The 16921-nt window shown below is 58.4% G+C and overlaps 2 protein-coding genes across 4 annotated transcripts; one reads left to right on the top strand and one right to left on the bottom strand.

Annotated features, from left to right (window-relative positions):
• Positions 1 to 921: 921 nt before the first annotated feature.
• On the bottom strand, positions 922 to 8165 carry OTOP2 (otopetrin 2). Of its 2 annotated transcripts, none has more exons than XM_014789431.2 (6): positions 7823 to 8165; positions 7039 to 7175; positions 5812 to 5870; positions 5213 to 5346; positions 2698 to 3575; positions 922 to 1346 (listed from the first exon to the last, which is right to left on the bottom strand). In XM_014789431.2, the coding sequence occupies exons 1-6, from the start codon at positions 8133 to 8135 to the stop codon at positions 1176 to 1178; spliced, it is 1692 nt and encodes a 563-aa protein (XP_014644917.2). In that variant the 5' UTR covers positions 8136 to 8165; the 3' UTR covers positions 922 to 1175. The 2 variants fall into 2 exon arrangements, with proteins under 2 accessions (XP_014644917.2, XP_087297675.1); XM_087441549.1 differs by having other exon boundaries at positions 2698 to 3572.
• A 1396-nt stretch (positions 8166 to 9561) lies between these two features.
• Positions 9562 to 16408, top strand: USH1G (USH1 protein network component sans). 2 transcript variants are annotated; one of them, XM_004432732.3, is made up of 3 exons: positions 9564 to 9861; positions 12046 to 13263; positions 14601 to 16408. In XM_004432732.3, the coding sequence occupies exons 1-3, from the start codon at positions 9698 to 9700 to the stop codon at positions 14602 to 14604; spliced, it is 1386 nt and encodes a 461-aa protein (XP_004432789.1). In that variant the 5' UTR covers positions 9564 to 9697; the 3' UTR covers positions 14605 to 16408. The 2 variants fall into 2 exon arrangements, with proteins under 2 accessions (XP_087297673.1, XP_004432789.1); XM_087441547.1 differs by lacking the exon at positions 14601 to 16408 and having other exon boundaries at positions 9562 to 9861; positions 12046 to 13267.
• The last annotated feature ends 513 nt before the right edge of the window (positions 16409 to 16921 follow it).

The following is a 16921-nucleotide window of genomic DNA, read 5'->3' as shown; positions in this document are numbered from 1 at the left end:
GTCCAGCCACCTTTTCTTCTGAAACCTCTGTGCTCCGGATGCTGCTGCTCCCACGCTCTCCTCCCACCCCAGCCGCGACCCCAATGCCCACCATAGCCTGTGCAGCTTCACCTGACTCTGCTGGCCACCAGTTCCTCTTCTTCTAGCTGTTGGGGCCTCCTCTTCAATCTCGCTGTTCAGTCTTACATTCTAGTCTCTCCCTCTGCTACGTCCACCTCTATACCTTTTGCACATTTGAAGCCCTAGGGCTTTGGAGGAGAGTCTCAGGGACTCCCAGGGAAAGGGGGTGGTGGGTAAGAGGAGGCCCGGGAGGTGAATATCTGCATCCCCCAACCCCTCTTAGACTAGAACAGCCCTGTTTATAAACTTGAGTTCCTAAAATATTTTATTTGAGGTAAAAAAAAGTTCTGCTGTTTGAGAATTATTATTCTTAGTAGAAGGGCTCTGGCTGTTTCGCTGTGTGACCTTGGGCAAGTCACTTTACCTCCCTGGGCCTCAGTTTCCTTCTTTGTAAAATGGTAGTTGAACTAGGTCACACCTTCCTAACCTTTCATGCATCATGGAACACACAAATTATGTATTTGTCACTTGAGGATAAAGGGAAGAGGAAGGTGGCAGCCTGGGTACTCTGTCCGGCCCCTCCCAGCCACCCAGGCACTAGTCTGTAATTGGTCTGTAACTCAGACTTGGCTCACCCACCAAAAGGCTTGAGCCTGAAAATCTCCAAGGACCCTTCTAGCTCCAACTCCCAAGAACCTCTCCTGTGATCATCTCAGATGGGGCGGCTGAGACAAGAAGTGGGGCACAGGGGGCGAACTGCAGCTTTATTGGTTCCCAGCTCCAGGCAGCAGCACTGGCCAGGCCACAGGGCTGGGATCAGGGGTGGAGCCGGAGCCATGGACACTTCCAGCTCTTGCCTGGTCCTAGAAGTGCTGAGGGAGAGGACTTCCTCCCTCGGTGGCCCGAGGCCTCAGGGTCATGTTGGGGTGGATGGGTGTGTCCTGATTGTGATTTAAAAACTCATCCTGGAAAAATAACTTTTGTGAAAATTTCACTCTGGGGCCAGCGGGGAAAGGGTGGTAATGTGGCGCAGTCACTGCCAGCCTGGGGATCATTCCCGAGCGTCTCTGGGTGTGCCATGAGCCGAGGGCTGCCCCGTGTCTCTGTTGGGGGCTTCAGGACAGCACGTAGACCTCCAGCAGGCTGGAGACAGCATGCATGCGGTAGAAGATGCCGAAAGGCAGGCAGATGTTGACGATGGCTGCCCAGAGGGAGTAGCCGTAGAAGTCCACCTCTACGGTGTTGCTGAAGTGAGGGCGGGCTCCAAAGGCAGGCATGATCCACAGCTGTGGGGGGAGGGGGCGCGTCAGCACCTGGCCCAGACTAGCACCTGGGGGACATTCCCGTTGGCCTCGCTGGAGAGCGACAGGATGGGGGTCCCAGCTCTCTCGTTTGGTGGACAGCGAGGGCTGCATGTTGCTCAATGGGAACTTATAGCATCTTGGGTGGGGCTTGGCACTCACTAAGGAGCTAGGGAATTGTGCCTAACTGAACTTGCCCACCCCCAGGCTAGGGCTCCCCTGTGATGGTATCTCCCACCCTGTTAGTACGGCCCACTTGTGGGATGGGGGAGGGGAGAAGAGGTTTCAACAGATGACATGAGAATTTGGTACAAATGGTTAAATCGGCAGCTCTCTCCTAGGGAGACATATGCAGGGTGGTGGTTGAATCAGACAAGCCCAGGGCAGGGGGTCAGAATCCAGCCAGAAGCTTACCCCACCCCAGCCCTCTCTGAGCTTCGCTCTCCAGCTCCACTCCCACTCCCTTCCCCCTCCCAGGTCTGGCAGGAGGTTGAACTGGAATCCTGCTTCATCTCTGGCTATGAGCTCAAAAGGTTCCGGTGTGGGGTGTGGGCAAAGAAAAAAGGCTATAGGCTAGCCTCACCCTCCCCACCCCTAATTAACTGCATCCTTGGGCACATCACAGCCCCTCTCTGAGCCTGTTTCTGTCCTATAAAAAGAAGGAGTTGCAGTTGATCCAGGACTCCTGATACCTGGAGCAAAAACAGCCTCCCCAAAGGTGACTCCCAGGCTGTAGGCCGGGCCTGGGCAGAAGGCCAGGTCTATGTTGGATGAAGTCTGTTGCTATACAGAGGAGTTTCTCTTTTAAGGGGCTTTGCTGAATCACCGGGGAGGGGGCCGCTGTTGTGGCTGCTCCCCTTCCCTGCCAGCCCGCCGCTCTACTCTGCTAACAGACTGCTCACACTTACTGGTGAGCTGGTCTCTGCTGCTTCCTGGTGCTGCTCCAATTATTCTAAGAAGCAGGCTGGTCACAAGTTCCCAGGAGCTGTCACACCTCCCACCCGGGGTGAGGGCCCCCGCCCTCCACATCAGCTCTCACAGCTCCCTCTCACCTCCGCCCAGCCCCCATGTCAGCATTCCCTGGGACCCCTCCAGCTCCATCCACTGCCTAGATGCCAGAACGCTGGGATTTCACTCTCTCTGTGTGCCCTGAGATGCTCTTTGCTCGGGGGCTGTACCTGACCCTCTCTGAACTTGCTCCTTTCCTAGAGAGCTGTAAGATTCTCGAGTGGGCTGGGGGCAAGACAGAGAAGACCAAGTGAATAAACCTGAAAGAGCACCTTTCCTTGGCCTTCTCTTCCTCCCAGCCCACTCCCATCTCCCCCCAGTTACTCACAATGATGTTGCAGAGCAGGAGAAAAAGAGAAATGTCCTTCAGGCACCGGCTTCTCCAGTGCCCCTTGGGGGCCGAGATGATGGCCACTGCTTCTGGAGGGCCTGCTGGGCTGGAGCCAGCCAACCTGGGGGTGGGTGGGCAGGAGGGCAAGGTGTGGAGGGCATCCAGGTTGGCAAAGGTGAGGCCATGGCAGGGCTCCTTGGGGGGCGTATCATGAGAATCGGCCCCAGGCGGGCCCCGGTGGAGGCTCTCGATGATGAACACATTCTGGAAGATGTGCTGGGCAATCATGAGCAGAGCATAGGCTAAGTTGAGCGCCCCCAGCAGGTCCCTGGGCGTGCCTGCTACCACGGCCACGATGGAGTAGTAGGAGATGGCGTACTGGCCCAGGGCGGCACCCATCAGCAGGGCCACATCCAGGGTGCGCGTGGGGTTCTTATGGTGGTCCATGGCCCGGCGGTCAAAACGGTAGATGATTGAGCCACTCAGGCTGACCAAGGTCATGAGCCCCAGACAGACAATGTTGAAGCTGTAGTACATGACCAGGGCCTGCTGGGTGCTGCCCTCCTCCCCACTCACTTGGACCTCATAGATAATGAAGACGGCCAGCCCTACTATGAAGAGCATCAGGCCCAGGACTGGGCCGGCAATAAAGGTCTCCCGGAAGAGGCCGAGCCGGGATGGGGTGTGGCTGTGGCCATGGGTAGAGGAGGCCAGCAGCCTGCCCACATTCTTCCACATGACATAGAGCATGGTGGAGGCAAAGAGGCTGTACTCGATGTTGAAGGGATACAGGTAGAAGTAGCCCTGCTGGAAGATCTGGCAGACGGCTGTGTCGCACGAGCAGTCTCCTCCAACGTGGCTGTCCGCACGCTCTGCTGTGGAGAGAGAGGCACAGAGATGCACTGCCCTCTCGCCTTCTTGGAGGTGCCCCATCTGAAGAACCTCACCCCTAGACTGTGACCCTTGTAAGGGCACGGTCTCTGTCTGCCCTATTCATCACTGTATCCCATTTGCCTACACAGGCCTGGCACATTCATCCATGCCATAAGTTTTTACTGAGCATCTACTGTATGCCAGAGATTGTGGGACACGTGGGTAAACAATAGCCAGTAAAAACAACAATAGCCATAAAAAAAAAATCTGAACTGCAGCACTGCCCACTTCATCTCATTCCATTCCTTCAGGAAAACACTCCCCATCCCTCCTCCCAGTAATGACCTCAGGCTCCCGGAGATAGGCGAAGCTCTGGTCCTGACAGAAGGCAGCCCTCTTGGGAACCCCTGAAAATTCAAGCTTCCTCGCAGCTCTCCCCAGCATCTGACTCAGCCCAGAAAGCGGCTGCTGCTGAGGTCTCAACCATGGCCTCCTGTCACTTCAGTTCACACCACACTGATGGGAATCTTGTCCTGCACCAGAGTGCACTTTGTGGGTTGCCTTGGACCTTGGCAAACATTTCTTTTGATCCACAGACTATCCCAGCTGGTTTTGCAGATGAAGAAACTGAGGCTCAATGAGGTAAAGTGTGTTATAATGGCAGAGCTAAGGCAAATGACCTAACTCCCAACCCCGGGGCAGGTACTGCTCCAGCATGCCCCTCTGCACCTCTGTGGCCCCAGCACGTTAAGTTGTCCGCCTCCCCAGGTTGGTTTCAACCATCCTCAGAGACCTTCTGTGTGTGCAAGGTGACCCTTTATCAGTCCTGCTGGGCTGGGGTCTCCCAGAGGGCTGGGCTCATGCTTTCCGTTCCAGGACTCGCCCATACTGGGGGTGTGTGTGTCTTCAGACCAAGTCCAGATGGACTTAGTCATCTAGTCTTGTCCTAGCTAGTGGGGGGCCCTAGAGAAGTCCAGAAAACTAGGACCAGGGGGACTGTGGACCCCATTCTTCCTCAGTATAGCATATTGGTTAAAAGCAAAGATGGATTCCAGTTCTCCAATTTCAAGCTCTGTAACCTTGGGCAAACTACTCAACCTCTCTCTGCCTTAGTTTCTTCATGTGTAAAATGAGAATATAAATAGTACACATCTCATAGGGAAGTTGTGAGGGTTAAGTAAGATAGAGTGTTTAAGACACTTAGCACAGCGCCTGACACATAGAGCTCAATAAATTGTCACTATTGTCATCATGATTATTATTTCTAGCTTCTGCTTGCCAGGCTCTCCTGTCTGATCCCATGCTTCCACCATCGAGCCACCATGCTGCCTCCCTTCCCCTCTCTCCACCTTGATCATCCTTGCCCTTTCATCCTGGAGCCCAAGTCCCTTCCGGGATGGGGTGTGGGATGGAGACCTGGACAGTGGAACCAAGGCTGCATCCTCAGGATGAGATGACGCCCCCGATACTCTTCCTCCTGGGTCACCTACACCTAAATTTCTTCAGAATCAGAGCCTGGAGCAGGAGGAGGCTTTCCTCTCTTGTGAGGGCACAGGAGACTGACTCTACAAATCCACAGAGCACCCAGCCTGAGGCCCGGGAGTCATGGGGCCAAGATCAATCCCAAGTGAGGACTCACGGTCAGAAGCGAGGCGGGTGTGGCTGGTGTTGCTGGCAGAACTGGTGGAGGAATGGGCCTGGTGCACAGATTCATCCACCACGGCTGCCATCCAGATGGCCAGATTGGTGGCGAGTGTGAACATGAGACCACACCTGTTTGAGGAGGGAGAGCAAAGAGGCCAATGAGAGTCCGGCTTATCTTGGGTCCCTGGCAAGGTGGAGAATTGGGGAGCTATACTGGAGGACGGTGTTGAGATGCAAGAAAGCAGTCGGGCCCTGTGTGCACAGGGAAGCTGAGTTTGGAAGGAACACTTAGCCTGGCTGGGATGCCACCCTGGATACCAGGTGGTGTCCAGGGGCTCAGGCTGCTGCTGCTCCCTCTCCTAGAGGAAAGGACGTATAGTGCACTACACGAGCCATCCCATCAAAGCACATGCAGGTGTATGTGGGCACACACACAACACACACACAGCACGGGGTGGTGGAAATCAGGTTGACAAAACAAGGGGGTCTTGGCTGAAACCTCACCCAGAGGGCAAAAAGAGGACCCCTGCCCTCATCTCTCGTGCAGGGTGAGCAGTGGCATCACGGACATGGAGCTGTGGAACAGGCACTCACCGGGTCAGATCCAGGTGGATGTGAATACAGTCTTTAGCGGAGACCCAGAGAAAGTAAGTCTGTGTTGAGAGACAATGGTGAGGTCACTTACTCTGCAGACAGGCGAAACTCCGGAGGGCCCATGTCCATGCCCGGCATTGTGTTCTAACTCAAGACTCCTCATACTAAATTATCAAGGTTATCTGAGCTTTACAAAATGAAATGGCAAGTTTTCTCTCTTTCTATTCTATGGAATAATTCGTATAAAATAGTACTCTGTTTTCTAAAAGTCGGCAAAGTGTCACCTGTAAACTCTCTGGTCTTGGTGCTTTTTGTTTTTTGTGGAGTGGCAGTCAAGTAGAGTTTTGATTGCCTAGTTATTTGTTCCTGGGAGCATGGCCAGCCTCAGGCTAGGTCTTGTCCAAGGTAGAAATAATCTCTGGTGACTCCTCACCTCTCTTTGGCAACATCTTCATCCTCTGCTGCCCTGCAAGGACTCACTCTCATCTGGCCACCAACAAATCCTTGCTATGATATTTGTTGATGTGGGAATATTTATATTTTCATTTTGCCTGAGTAGTCTTCAAACCCATAAAATTTGAGATTAAAACCAAAGTCATAGATGTGTTGAGTTGTGGAAACCTGGCAGCGGGGTGATATCTCAGGAGAGGGAACTATACATGTGGTCATTCTGGTCATGATACAGGGCTGGGGTCTGTCCCGGTCCTATGTAAGATCAGTCCTGCCTCAGCTCCATCAGAGGATCTTTCAGTGTTATTTATGCAACAGATGGAAAAAAAACATATTTGAACTTGTTTGAAAAATCCCAGGTACTGGATACCCTATGTCCTGAACAAATACATAGGGGCCATGGGTGAGGCCAAACTGGCTGTGCCCACAGCCATGTCTGGGGCTGAGACTAATGCCCTCTAATGCCCTGGCGCCCAGGGAGGGCAGGCCAGGTTCTAGGAGACAGGGCAGACACACAACTCACACCTCCTAGGTGTTAACTACTGGCACTGCTAAGGTTGAAATGAAATCGCAGGGCCGCTAAGTGGGAGCTCTCATTTGGATATTACTTTATTACCAAGTGCTTCCAGATTTATGGACTCACATGATCGACACTATAGTCCTATCCCCACTTTGTTTGTTTGCTTGGGGTAGAAGAGGAGGGGAGCTCAGGTCTCCTGAGTCCATGCCAGCTGTTGCCACCTTTCCAAAGCACTCAAGGACACTCTTCCCACCCACCTGGATGATGACAAACACAGCCTGGATGAGAGGGTGGAGGATCTTGATGGCCGACTGGCACTCAAAGAAACTAGAGTAGTAGCCGGTCTTGAAGACATCCATGATGAGAGTGCAGATCCCAAACAGCACCAGCCCACCTGGGAATGAGGGTTGCGGGGTGAATCAGAGAGACAGGAGGAGGCCTATAGATCTGAGAATGGATGGCTAGATGGGTGGATGGCGGATGGATGGATGAATGGGGTAGGTGGGAGGATGAGTGGACCGATGGATGGATGGATGGATAGGTGGATGATGGATGAATGGATAGGCGGATGGATGGATAGGTGGATGGGTGAATGGATGGATTGAAAGATGAATTGGTGGATGAAAAGAGGAGTATATGATTGAGTGGGTGGATGAATGGATGTCCTATTGAGCCCCCATCTCTTTGGGGCTGAACAGATCAAGGGAAGGGCCCTAGATGGGCTTTTTCAGCCTGGCTGTCATCTGTTTTCAGCTCTCCATCAAAGGCTCTCTCATACCACCCTTTTTCAGTCTTTAGACAGGGCAAAGAAGTTCCCCTCCATCCCTCTCTTTATCCCTCCTCCAAAACTCTCTCCCTTCCTCTTCTCCAACTGCAGCCCACCTCACCCTCAGCCACATAGTCCTCCGGAGTCGGGTGGGGTGGTAGGCGACTTCTCACCTCTCTACTTTGACTTGCACTTAGCAATTCAATCATCTAAGAGTTCCAGCCTCCAGCTCCCTGCCTGGTTCACCCCACCTCCGCCCCCACCTCCCCGGGCACCTCGGAGCCAGATGGGGCCGGCGTGCGCGTCCCGGTAGGGGACGGCGTCGGGGCAGCGCACGGTGCGGAAGACATAGAAGAGAATCCAGAGCATGGCCAGCAGCATCATGGTGGTGAGCAGCGCGAACACGTCGGTGTCATACACCGCCACCTTGTTGAAGGCGCCGCCGCTGATGAGCGTGCAGGCGAGGAGCAGCACGTTCACGGCCAGCAGCACCGACAGCAGGCGGCCGCCCTTCTTCCACACCTCGCGGGGCCCTGCCCGCGGCGCCGGCGGGCTCTTCTGGGGGCCCGTGGCCGGCTCCTCGGACATGGCAGTGGCGACTGGAGGAGGTTGGTGAGGTCACTGTGGAGGAGGAGTGGACAGGACCCCAGGTCAGCCTTCGGGGTCTTCTCCCTAGATTTGGGGACGGGGAGTTCCTAACTCGGAGGGAGGGGGCTGCGGGGGGTGGAGGAAGCGCTGAAAGGGAAGAGAAAAGCCACCATGCGGGTCTTGCCCCCGACGGGAGAATAGGAGAAGCGGCGGCAGCCCCGTCGGACCCCGTCCAAGGTCCCCAATACCCCGACCTGTCCGCCGTCTGGCCCGGGGCACCCACCTGACTAGGCCGGGAGCCCGCGCTGAGCTGGAGGTCAGAGGGCGGCAAGCGTCTCCTCTCTCCCACGCCGGGCTGGACAGGCGCTTTATACCGGGGAGGGCAGGGTGATTTACAGCCGCGGGAGCCCAGCTCCATAAACCTCTCAGTCCCACTCACATGATCCATCTTTTCTCCGAGCTGAATTTAGGGAAGAGCGGGCGGGAGCCAGATAAGGTGAGATTTATATTTACCCGTTAAGAGGCGCCCCCTCCCTCGCCGCCCCGTCACCTAGCGCGGCCAGGCTCGGGCGCGGCCCCGCACTGCGGCACCCAGAGGGCACCCTACCCCAGCGCCCACCACGCCCTGGCTTCCCGCGATCCAATCCGCCCAGAGCCCCGAGAGCTAATGCTCAATAGACACCCCAAGGGCTCGCCGGCGCCCGACGCGCTCCCAGCCCCGGAGCGTCCTATACCTTTGTGCTCCTCTGTTGCTGCCCCAACATCGGGAACCCTAGTGCCCCTTTCCCCGGCTCTCTCACAGTGACCGAAGTTCCCTCTTTCTCTATCCCTCCCCCCTGTCCTCTGCTCCACTGGACGCTGCTAAGGTGGGCTTGGGTACGAAGTTCCCAAGCGGCGCGCCGAGTCCGCTCCCGGTCTTCTTGCGCCCCCTGCTGGAGCGCGGCTTGCACACCCTGCGCGAGCAGGTGGCCGCCAGGACAGCCGCGTCCTACTCGCTGTCTGGCGTTCAGTCCTCATATCCCTCTTAGGCCCACTGTCAGGGGTCCTTGCTGGGTCCTCACTGGTCCTTACGGGTCCTTACTGCCAGTAAGGACTGCCCTCAGACACCCCTCTCCAGCCCTTGGCCCGTTCCCTTGACCAGTGGAGACATCGGGAGCCGCAGCGCCGGGGCAGACCCTGGACTGTCTTCAGACTGGCCCTCATGGGGCGGGGCCCTGGGGTGGGCACTTTTGGAGAGAGAGAGAGGCCTCGAGGGGGTCATCTCTGTGCGCTTGGGAGCAGGGTGTTTAGGACCCAGGGGCAGCCCGGGGGCGGTTCCCTGGGCAGCAGGAGATTCCCACCCCACCCCCCCCGCCGCCCCCGCCCGCTGGCTGAGCGGCTCAGATGTCCTAGTAGCGGCGGCTGTGGAGCTCTGCATCGTCTTTCTGCGGCAGCAGGGGCTGGCCGCCCCGGCCCCTGACCGGGCCCCTCCCCAACCCCATGCCTCAGCTCTAACCCCGCCGATCTCCCCCGCGGGGGGCATTTCCCCGAGCCCCCTGCTCTCCCCGTCCAAGTCAGGAGCCATGAATGACCAGTACCACCGGGCGGCCCGGGACGGCTACCTGGAGCTCCTCAAAGAGGCCACCAGGAAGGAGCTGAACGCCCCGGATGAGGATGGCATGACCCCGACACTCTGGGCTGCCTACCACGGCAACCTGGAGTCGCTGCGCCTCATCGTGAGCCGTGGGTGAGTACCCCCCATTGCCCCCACCAAGCCCAGCAGGGGAGAGGGAAGAGAGTCTCTGGGTGGCTCCAGGCCCCTGAAACGCCCCGACCCCCACGGCATCTCCCTCCAACCCACCAGCCGCCCTCTTCCCTACAGACAGACCCTAAGATGGGACCTTGGAGCTTGGCAGTCGTGGGAGGGGGACACAAGCTGAGGCGGTGACACTGGTGACCTGGATGTGGGGCTGGGAGAGGAGGGACAGGGATTTGGGGATCCATGATTGCCGGTGTGCTGCAGAGTGAGGGGAAGGTGGGAGAGGTCTCCTCGGTGAGGGGCACCTAGAAGCAAGAGTGAGGAGCAGAGTGAGGATCTGCAGCCAGAGTGGGGCTAGGAAAGGAGAGGCTCTTCACTGCCCACCCAGCAGCCTGGGGGTCAAAGTGCTCTCCCAGCCAGCACCCACCCCTCCCCACAGGCTGGCTGTCACACAGCTCTCTCCCCGCTCATTCCTGGGATTGATGGGTATGTCCACAGTACCAAATGTCACTGGGTTCAGCCATCCCATTAACTCCCTCTGTGCCTCTGCCCTACTGCAGGCTCCCACACCCTCCCTTTGGAGTTGTCTGGGGGGAGGAGTGGGTAGAGCCCAGGTGTCAGGGCCAGGGAAGGGGTTTGGAGGTAGCAGTTGAGGAATGCAGGGTCCAGGGCCGCTGAAATGGGCTTCCCGGGGCTGAATGACACTGTGCACAACTCCCCCAGCCCCAGCAGTTTTATGAAGAGAAATCTGGTTGAACTGGACACCAGGGTGGCCTGGACAGGGAAAAGGAGTGGAAGAGATGTCCCAGGAGGGTTAATATGAACATCTCAGGCCCTGGGAAATCATGGTGGAGGGGAAGGGGCCCAGCTGGCCCTGGTGCCAGGCGCTGGCCTGTGGCCGGAGCATGTGGTGGGTGGGGACCCCCCCTTGCCCTCCCTCCAGCAGCAGGTGGGAGCAGCCCCTAAGACCAGGCAGGTGAGCCATGTTCCAAGAGGCCAAGACGGGCCCCTACCCATGCCAAGAGGGCACATAGTGATTGTGCCATCCTGTCCCCCTTCAGAGAGATTCATCGGAGGAGGGGAAGAGGGTGCCCCCTTGGACCACCAAATCCCCCACCTCCTACAGAGGGCAAGGGTTGGTGTTTGATGGGGTGTGGGTCAGATGCTGAGTAGCTCCTTCCTACGTTGTCCTGCTGCATTTAGCGACCAGTAGAGGAAGAGAAAAGGGGGTTGTGGGGGGAGCTGTTGAGACAAGGGGGTGATTCTTCCTCCAGCCCTGCGGGGTGGCCTCATGGCCTCATTAGCGCTGGGCAGAGGCACTGAGCTAGGCCCCTGAGGGAGGGGAGAGCTTGGAGGAGCCAGCAGAGCATGCTCAAGGGGGGCACAGTCTGCTGGGAAGGGTGTTGGAGGGGCTGGGTGGGTGCACTGGACAGGCGCAAGCATGCCTGCCTCACAGGGCTCCCAAAGATGGGGCAGCCCCAGGAGGGGAAGGTGGCTGGGCCCAGGTTTCAGACTTCCCTCCTCCTCTCCACCAGTCCTGGCTGCCCCCACACTCCCCTCCTCGCCCAGGCCAAGACCCGACACCTGCTCTCACACGCGGCCTTGCCAGGCCTGGCCCTGCTCCCTGCAGACATGGCAGTGCCCGCTGACACGCAGGCACATACCCTCACACACACTCACCCAGGGCTCAGGCCCAGCATACACCACCCTCTCGTCCTCTTTTACAGTCACTCCTGCACACGTAGCCACACTCACCACCACGCCTGCCTAGAGACCCAGACTCGGCCCTAGCCCACCACCTCTCTGGGCCAGCTCCCCGCTGGGCTCCATTAATAATTCACTCCTTTCTCTCTGGGCATCAAATATTTATCCCCTGACATTCCCAGCCCTCAGTTCTCTTGGGGAAGGCCCCGCCCTTGCCCCGCCTTCTCTGTCGCCCCACCCCCTGCGTGCCCGGGGCCATTTTTCCCCAGGGCTCACTCTAGGTCCGTCTGGTGGCTCAGGGCTGCCTGTGTCCCGGGGTCAGAGGAGGGGTCTCAGGCCCTCGGCTCCCTCTGGTGTGCCTGTGGGAAGCTCAACCAGGCTGGGAGTTCCCCACCCCTGCTGCCACTGCCAACTGCCTGCCCCAGCTTGCGAAGGCTCATCACCTCTCCCCGCGTGTACTCCCTGCAGAGGTGACCCGGACAAGTGTGACATCTGGGGCAACACTCCCCTGCACCTGGCAGCTTCCAATGGCCACCTGCACTGCCTCTCCTTCCTGGTGTCCTTCGGGGCCAACATCTGGTGCCTGGACAACGACTACCACACGCCGCTGGACATGGCCGCCATGAAGGGCCACATGGAGTGCGTGCGCTACCTGGACTCCATCGCGGCCAAGCAGAGCAGCCTCAACCCCAAGCTGGTGGGCAAGCTGAAGGACAAGGCCTTCCGCGAGGCGGAGCGGCGCATCCGCGAGTGCGCCAAGATGCAGCGCAAACACCACGAGCGCATGGAGCGGCGCTACCGGCGCGAGCTGGCCGAGCGGTCGGACACGCTCAGCTTCTCCAGCCTCACGTCCAGCTCCCTGAGCCGCCGGCTGCAGCATCTGGCGCTGGGCAGCCAGCTGCCCTACTCGCAGGCCACGCTGCACGGCACGGCCAGGGGCAAAACCAAGATCCAGCGGAAGCTGGAGCGGCGCAAGCAGGGTGGCGAGGGCACCTTCAAGATCTCCGAGGACGGCCGCAAGAGCGTGCGCTCGCTCTCGGGGCTGCAGCTGGGCAGCGACGTGATGTTCGTGCGCCAGGGCACCTACGCCAACCCCAAGGAGTGGGGCCGCTCCCCGCTCCGGGACATGTTCCTGTCCGACGAGGACAGCGTCTCCCGTGCCACACTGGCGGTCGAACCTGCCCACTCGGAGGTCAGCACCGACTCAGGCCACGACTCCCTGTTTACACGCCCCGGCCTGGGCACCATGGTGTTCCGCAGGAACTACTTGAGCAGCGGGCTGCACGGGCTGGGCCGCGAGGACGCGGCGGTGGACGGCGCGGGCACGCCGCGGGGTCGGCTGCAGAGCTCCCCCAGCCTGGACGACGACAGCCTGGGCAGTGCCAACAGCCTGCAGGACCGCAGCTGCGGGGAGGAGCTGCCCTGGGACGAGCTGGACTTGGGCCTGGATGAGGACCTGGAGCCCGAGACAAGCCCGCTGGAGACCTTCCTGGCCTCCCTGCACATGGAGGACTTCGCCTCTCTCCTGCGGCAGGAGAAGATCGACCTCGAGGCGCTGATGCTGTGCTCCGACCTCGACCTCCGCAGCATCAGCGTCCCCCTGGGGCCCCGCAAGAAGATCATGGGGGCCGTGCGGAGGCGGAGACAGGCGCTGGAGCGGCCGCCCGCCCTGGAGGACACAGAGTTGTGAGTCCCCAGAGCCTGGGGGGGATGGGAAGATAGGGGTTGGAAGGCCCTGGGGCAGGGGCTGGGGGGTGGGGTGGGGATCTGCCTTTTCAGGAGTGGGAGGGGGGATAATACCGTATTTCATAAAATCTAAGTCGCCATCAATTACCAGAGGCCCCACTTATTTTATTTACCCCCAGGTGGGAAAAAGAAGCTGTCAGTTTACATTGCTAATGTAAAATGCTACTCGATTTTGGCGATATCAAAATGTGGAAAAATAGGTGTTTTAGTGTGGGTGAGATACAGTCATAGCAGTAATCACAGCCAGGATGTTTTGAGCCCTCCCAGCTCTCGGGTACCAGAGATGCCCTTGCTCGTGTCCTCTCATCTAATCCTCCCCAATTTTCATGTGCAGGGGCTGTATCGTCCCCATTTTACAGGTGAGCAAGTGGAGGTTCCGAGGTTAGAGTAGCTCACCCAAGGTCCTGCTGCTCTGTGCAGAGCTGCGCTGGATCCCTGGTCTGAGTGCCTCTAGAGCCTGGGGACAAGGTGACTCCCATGGTATGGGGGGTGTGGCAGCCAGCTGTCTCCCCAGTTGCCCAAGCCCTCAAGGCAGATATTTTAGCTTCTGGTCTCTGAACCCTGTAACCAGGAACATGAGCAAATACTCTCAACAGGGCCTATAGTGGCCTTGGAGGGCAGAGTTGTCACTTTTTGTCTTTCTTTTTGTGACGAAGATCAGCCCTGAGCTAACATCCGTGCCAGTCTTCCTCTTTTTGCTGAGGAAGATTGGCCCTGGGCTAACATCCAGTGCCAATCCTCCTCTTTTTTGCTGAGGAAGACTGGCCCTGGGCTAACATCTGTGCCCATCTTCTTTCACTTTACGTGAGACGCCGCCACAGCATGGCCTGACAAGCGGTGCATTGGTGCACGCCCGGGATCCAAACCCGGGCTGCCAGCAGCAGACCGCGTGCATGTAACCGCTATGCCACTGGGCTGGCCCCCAGAGTTGTCAGTTTTAAGAACCCATTGTGGGAAGCTCAAGGCTCTTGCCACATTGGCTGTGCTGTTGGCCCATCCTTGCCCTGACCCTCCCTCAGGGCATCCCACAAGCCCAGCAAATGCTGCAGCCCCCTTTCGGTATTGATGGCCTTTACCCTGCATGGCCAGGCAGGGGTGGGTGTGGGGAGGCAGTCTGGTTAAGAGTTTGGGGGATGGGGAGGGCACCCCTAGGCCAGTATCCCCATCCCTGACCATCACCCTACCTAGAGAAGGTCAGTTGTCAAAACGGGCCTGGTTTAAAATGATGTCTTGAAGGCCTTTTTATCTGAGGTCTGTTTTTGTCTCTTTCTCCGCAGATAACCAGGGGTTCCTCTCCCTGGACCAAAATGAATTGCAAGTTGCCACAACCCACAGTGGGGCCATGAGGTCCTCACAGTCGCCAGCTCTGCAGCCCCCCAGCCCCTCCCCAGGAGCAAGGACCACATGGATTGTCTCCCTTGAAAGCCTGTCCACACCCTGCAGCAGAAGGTGTGGCCTGGAGGCACCCTGCAGGACAAGAGAGCGTCCTGGAACATCAATTCTGAGGGCTCTTGAAGCCCCTGAGCCACTCCCATCTCAGTGGCCCTAAAGGACATGTGCATTCACGGAAGGCCAGCCCCAGAGGAAGGGCAGGGCCCTGGGGCCTTGGGGACTAGACGATGTGCCCATTAGAGCTGATGAGAGTGTGTATGTGGCACACATACACCGGCACAGCCTGTCCCGGGGGCCATTGTCTCTTCCCACCCCTCCTCTGAGGATCCTGTTGTGTGCTCAGACTGGAGACTTGCTCATTTCCTACATTTTTGTGAAGGGAAGAGTTTGGGCTGCTTCCCCTCTGCCCATACACCTCAGAGGGGAGGTTCGCCACTAGACTCTTCTGCCAAATGCCCTGACTTTAGTCCCCACCCCTGCCCTGAGCACGGCCAGCCCCCTTTTCCTTCTCCCACTGGCCATGCCTGGGAGTTGGAGTGCCAGGCTGTGCTGGGGTGGGGGTGATTGGTGCCCTTCTGGGCTCACCTGGGGGGCGGGACCCAGCCTGAATCTGCCCTCCCCACCCTGTCCTCTTCTACCCTCCCCCTACTCGGCTGTGCAGCTGGCCCTCCCCAGGACCCTAGAGGGTCAGGGCAATAGATGCAAGGTGCTAGAGCAACTGGCTGCAGTATTATGGCCCCCAGGCCCGGCAGGCGTGCTCTGGGCTGGAGAAGGCATCTGCCAACTGCCTCAGAGTCTCCCAGGCCCGAGAAGGGTGGAGAGACGGGTGGAGACCAGGCGTGGCTGTGTCCAGCCTACTATAGGCAAGTCCTGCCACGTGGATACTGGGCGAGCCTGAGGATGTGGACAGTCTAAACTGCAGGTTGTCCCCAGATCCCCAGGGCTCTGTGTATGTGTATCTGTGTTGGGGTTGGTTGGTGGATTTCTCTTGAGGTCTGGAAGAGGTGGGCACTGAATGGTTCAGCATGGATAGTGGGTGAGCAAGAGCTCAGCATGTGTCCTTGCTCTGTGATGGTGGTGAGACCAGGGGAGAGGCCAGCCCCAGAGGGTCCTCAGACATGTGTCCTCAGAGCTCTCCAGTCAGACAGAGATCACAGATGTGGGTGAGTAACTCAGGAGCCTGCACACATACACACCCCCACGCAGATGTGCCCTTCCTCCTCTGTCAGTAGTGGACCCCCATCAGCTCCCACTGAGAACACTGCCACAGCTCCCACCTCCTTGCTGGGCCTCCTTGGTGAGGGGCAGAGGAAAGAGAACCCCCAAAGAATGCCACAGGCCTCCCTCTGGTGTGTCTGTGTGTGTGGGCCCCCTTCCACACACATGCCCAGAGCTGGGGGGTGATGGAGGCGGTCCCTGTGCCCACTCTGAGGGCTTGGTGGCCTGCCACACCACCCTGCGCCCACCCTGTCCTCTCTGTTGTCCAGGTCTGGGCCTGGGGCCCCCCAACAAGTGCCGACTCGACCTTCTTGGAGCCCCATGTGCTGCCCTTTCTCTGCTGTTCCCTGTTCATGTACTGCCTCAGCTCCTCCTGGTTCTCCCTGTGCTGGGGTGGGGCGGGCTCCAAGATTCCCACCACTGTACAATGCCCCACCCCCGCCGCAAGCTCATTATAACTTTTGTAGAGAACGTCCTGCATCGTTGTTATGCCTGTGTCTTGTTTTGTAATCATTTGGCGGTGGGGTGAAGAGAGCAAGAGGGTGGGAGTGGGAGAGGGGAGAGTCTTTGTACCTATGAGGATTTGGTCCTGTTCCTTGGAGGGGGTCCTGGGATGGCTGGTTGGGTGTGCCCCCCCACCCCCATGCATCTCTGCAGGGCCTTCCATCATCCCTGGGCCTTCACTCTGTTCTCTCTGGGCCCAGAATGTGGAGCCGATGGGGAGGGAGGATTCAGAAGAACTGGGACAGGAAAGCCTCCAGCAGCTGAGCGAAGAGGGTGGTCCAGGCTCCAGTCCTGTCCCCACGGCCTGCAGCTGCTGAGGGCAGGACGACGCTTTCCCCCTTCCCGCTGGGGCCTGCTTGGGCTTCTCCAGACATGAGCAGAAGCTGTACCCCAGGAGGCTGCCACCCATCACCCGGGCCCCATGACCCTGATCTCAAGGCCCCGGCCCACCCCTGGGAGACCCCCAGTGGGGTCTCCATTTCGC

The sequence above is a fragment of the Ceratotherium simum genome, chromosome 16 (assembly GCF_057802395.1).
Source record: "Ceratotherium simum simum isolate JZ-2026a chromosome 16, ASM5780239v1, whole genome shotgun sequence".
Lineage (NCBI taxonomy): Eukaryota > Metazoa > Chordata > Mammalia > Perissodactyla > Rhinocerotidae > Ceratotherium > Ceratotherium simum.
This window is presented reverse-complemented; position numbering and strand designations above follow the sequence as displayed.

Bases quoted from the DNA above. Each gene is read 5' to 3' on its own strand.
- USH1G (XM_004432732.3), top strand. From the start codon at position 9,698: ATGAATGACCAGTACCACCGGGCGGCCCGGGACGGCTACCTGGAGCTC. The intron at 9,862-12,045 runs GTGAGTACCCCC...TACTCCCTGCAG, and splicing joins CGCCTCATCGTGAGCCGTGG to AGGTGACCCGGACAAGTGTG.
- OTOP2 (XM_014789431.2), bottom strand. From the start codon at position 8,135: ATGTCCGAGGAGCCGGCCACGGGCCCCCAGAAGAGCCCGCCGGCGCCG. The intron at 5,871-7,038 runs GTGGGTGGGAAG...CTCTCAACACAG, and splicing joins CTGTGTTTGTCATCATCCAG to ACTTACTTTCTCTGGGTCTC. The intron at 3,576-5,212 runs GTGAGTCCTCAC...CTCTCTCCACAG, and splicing joins CACCCGCCTCGCTTCTGACC to CAGAGCGTGCGGACAGCCAC.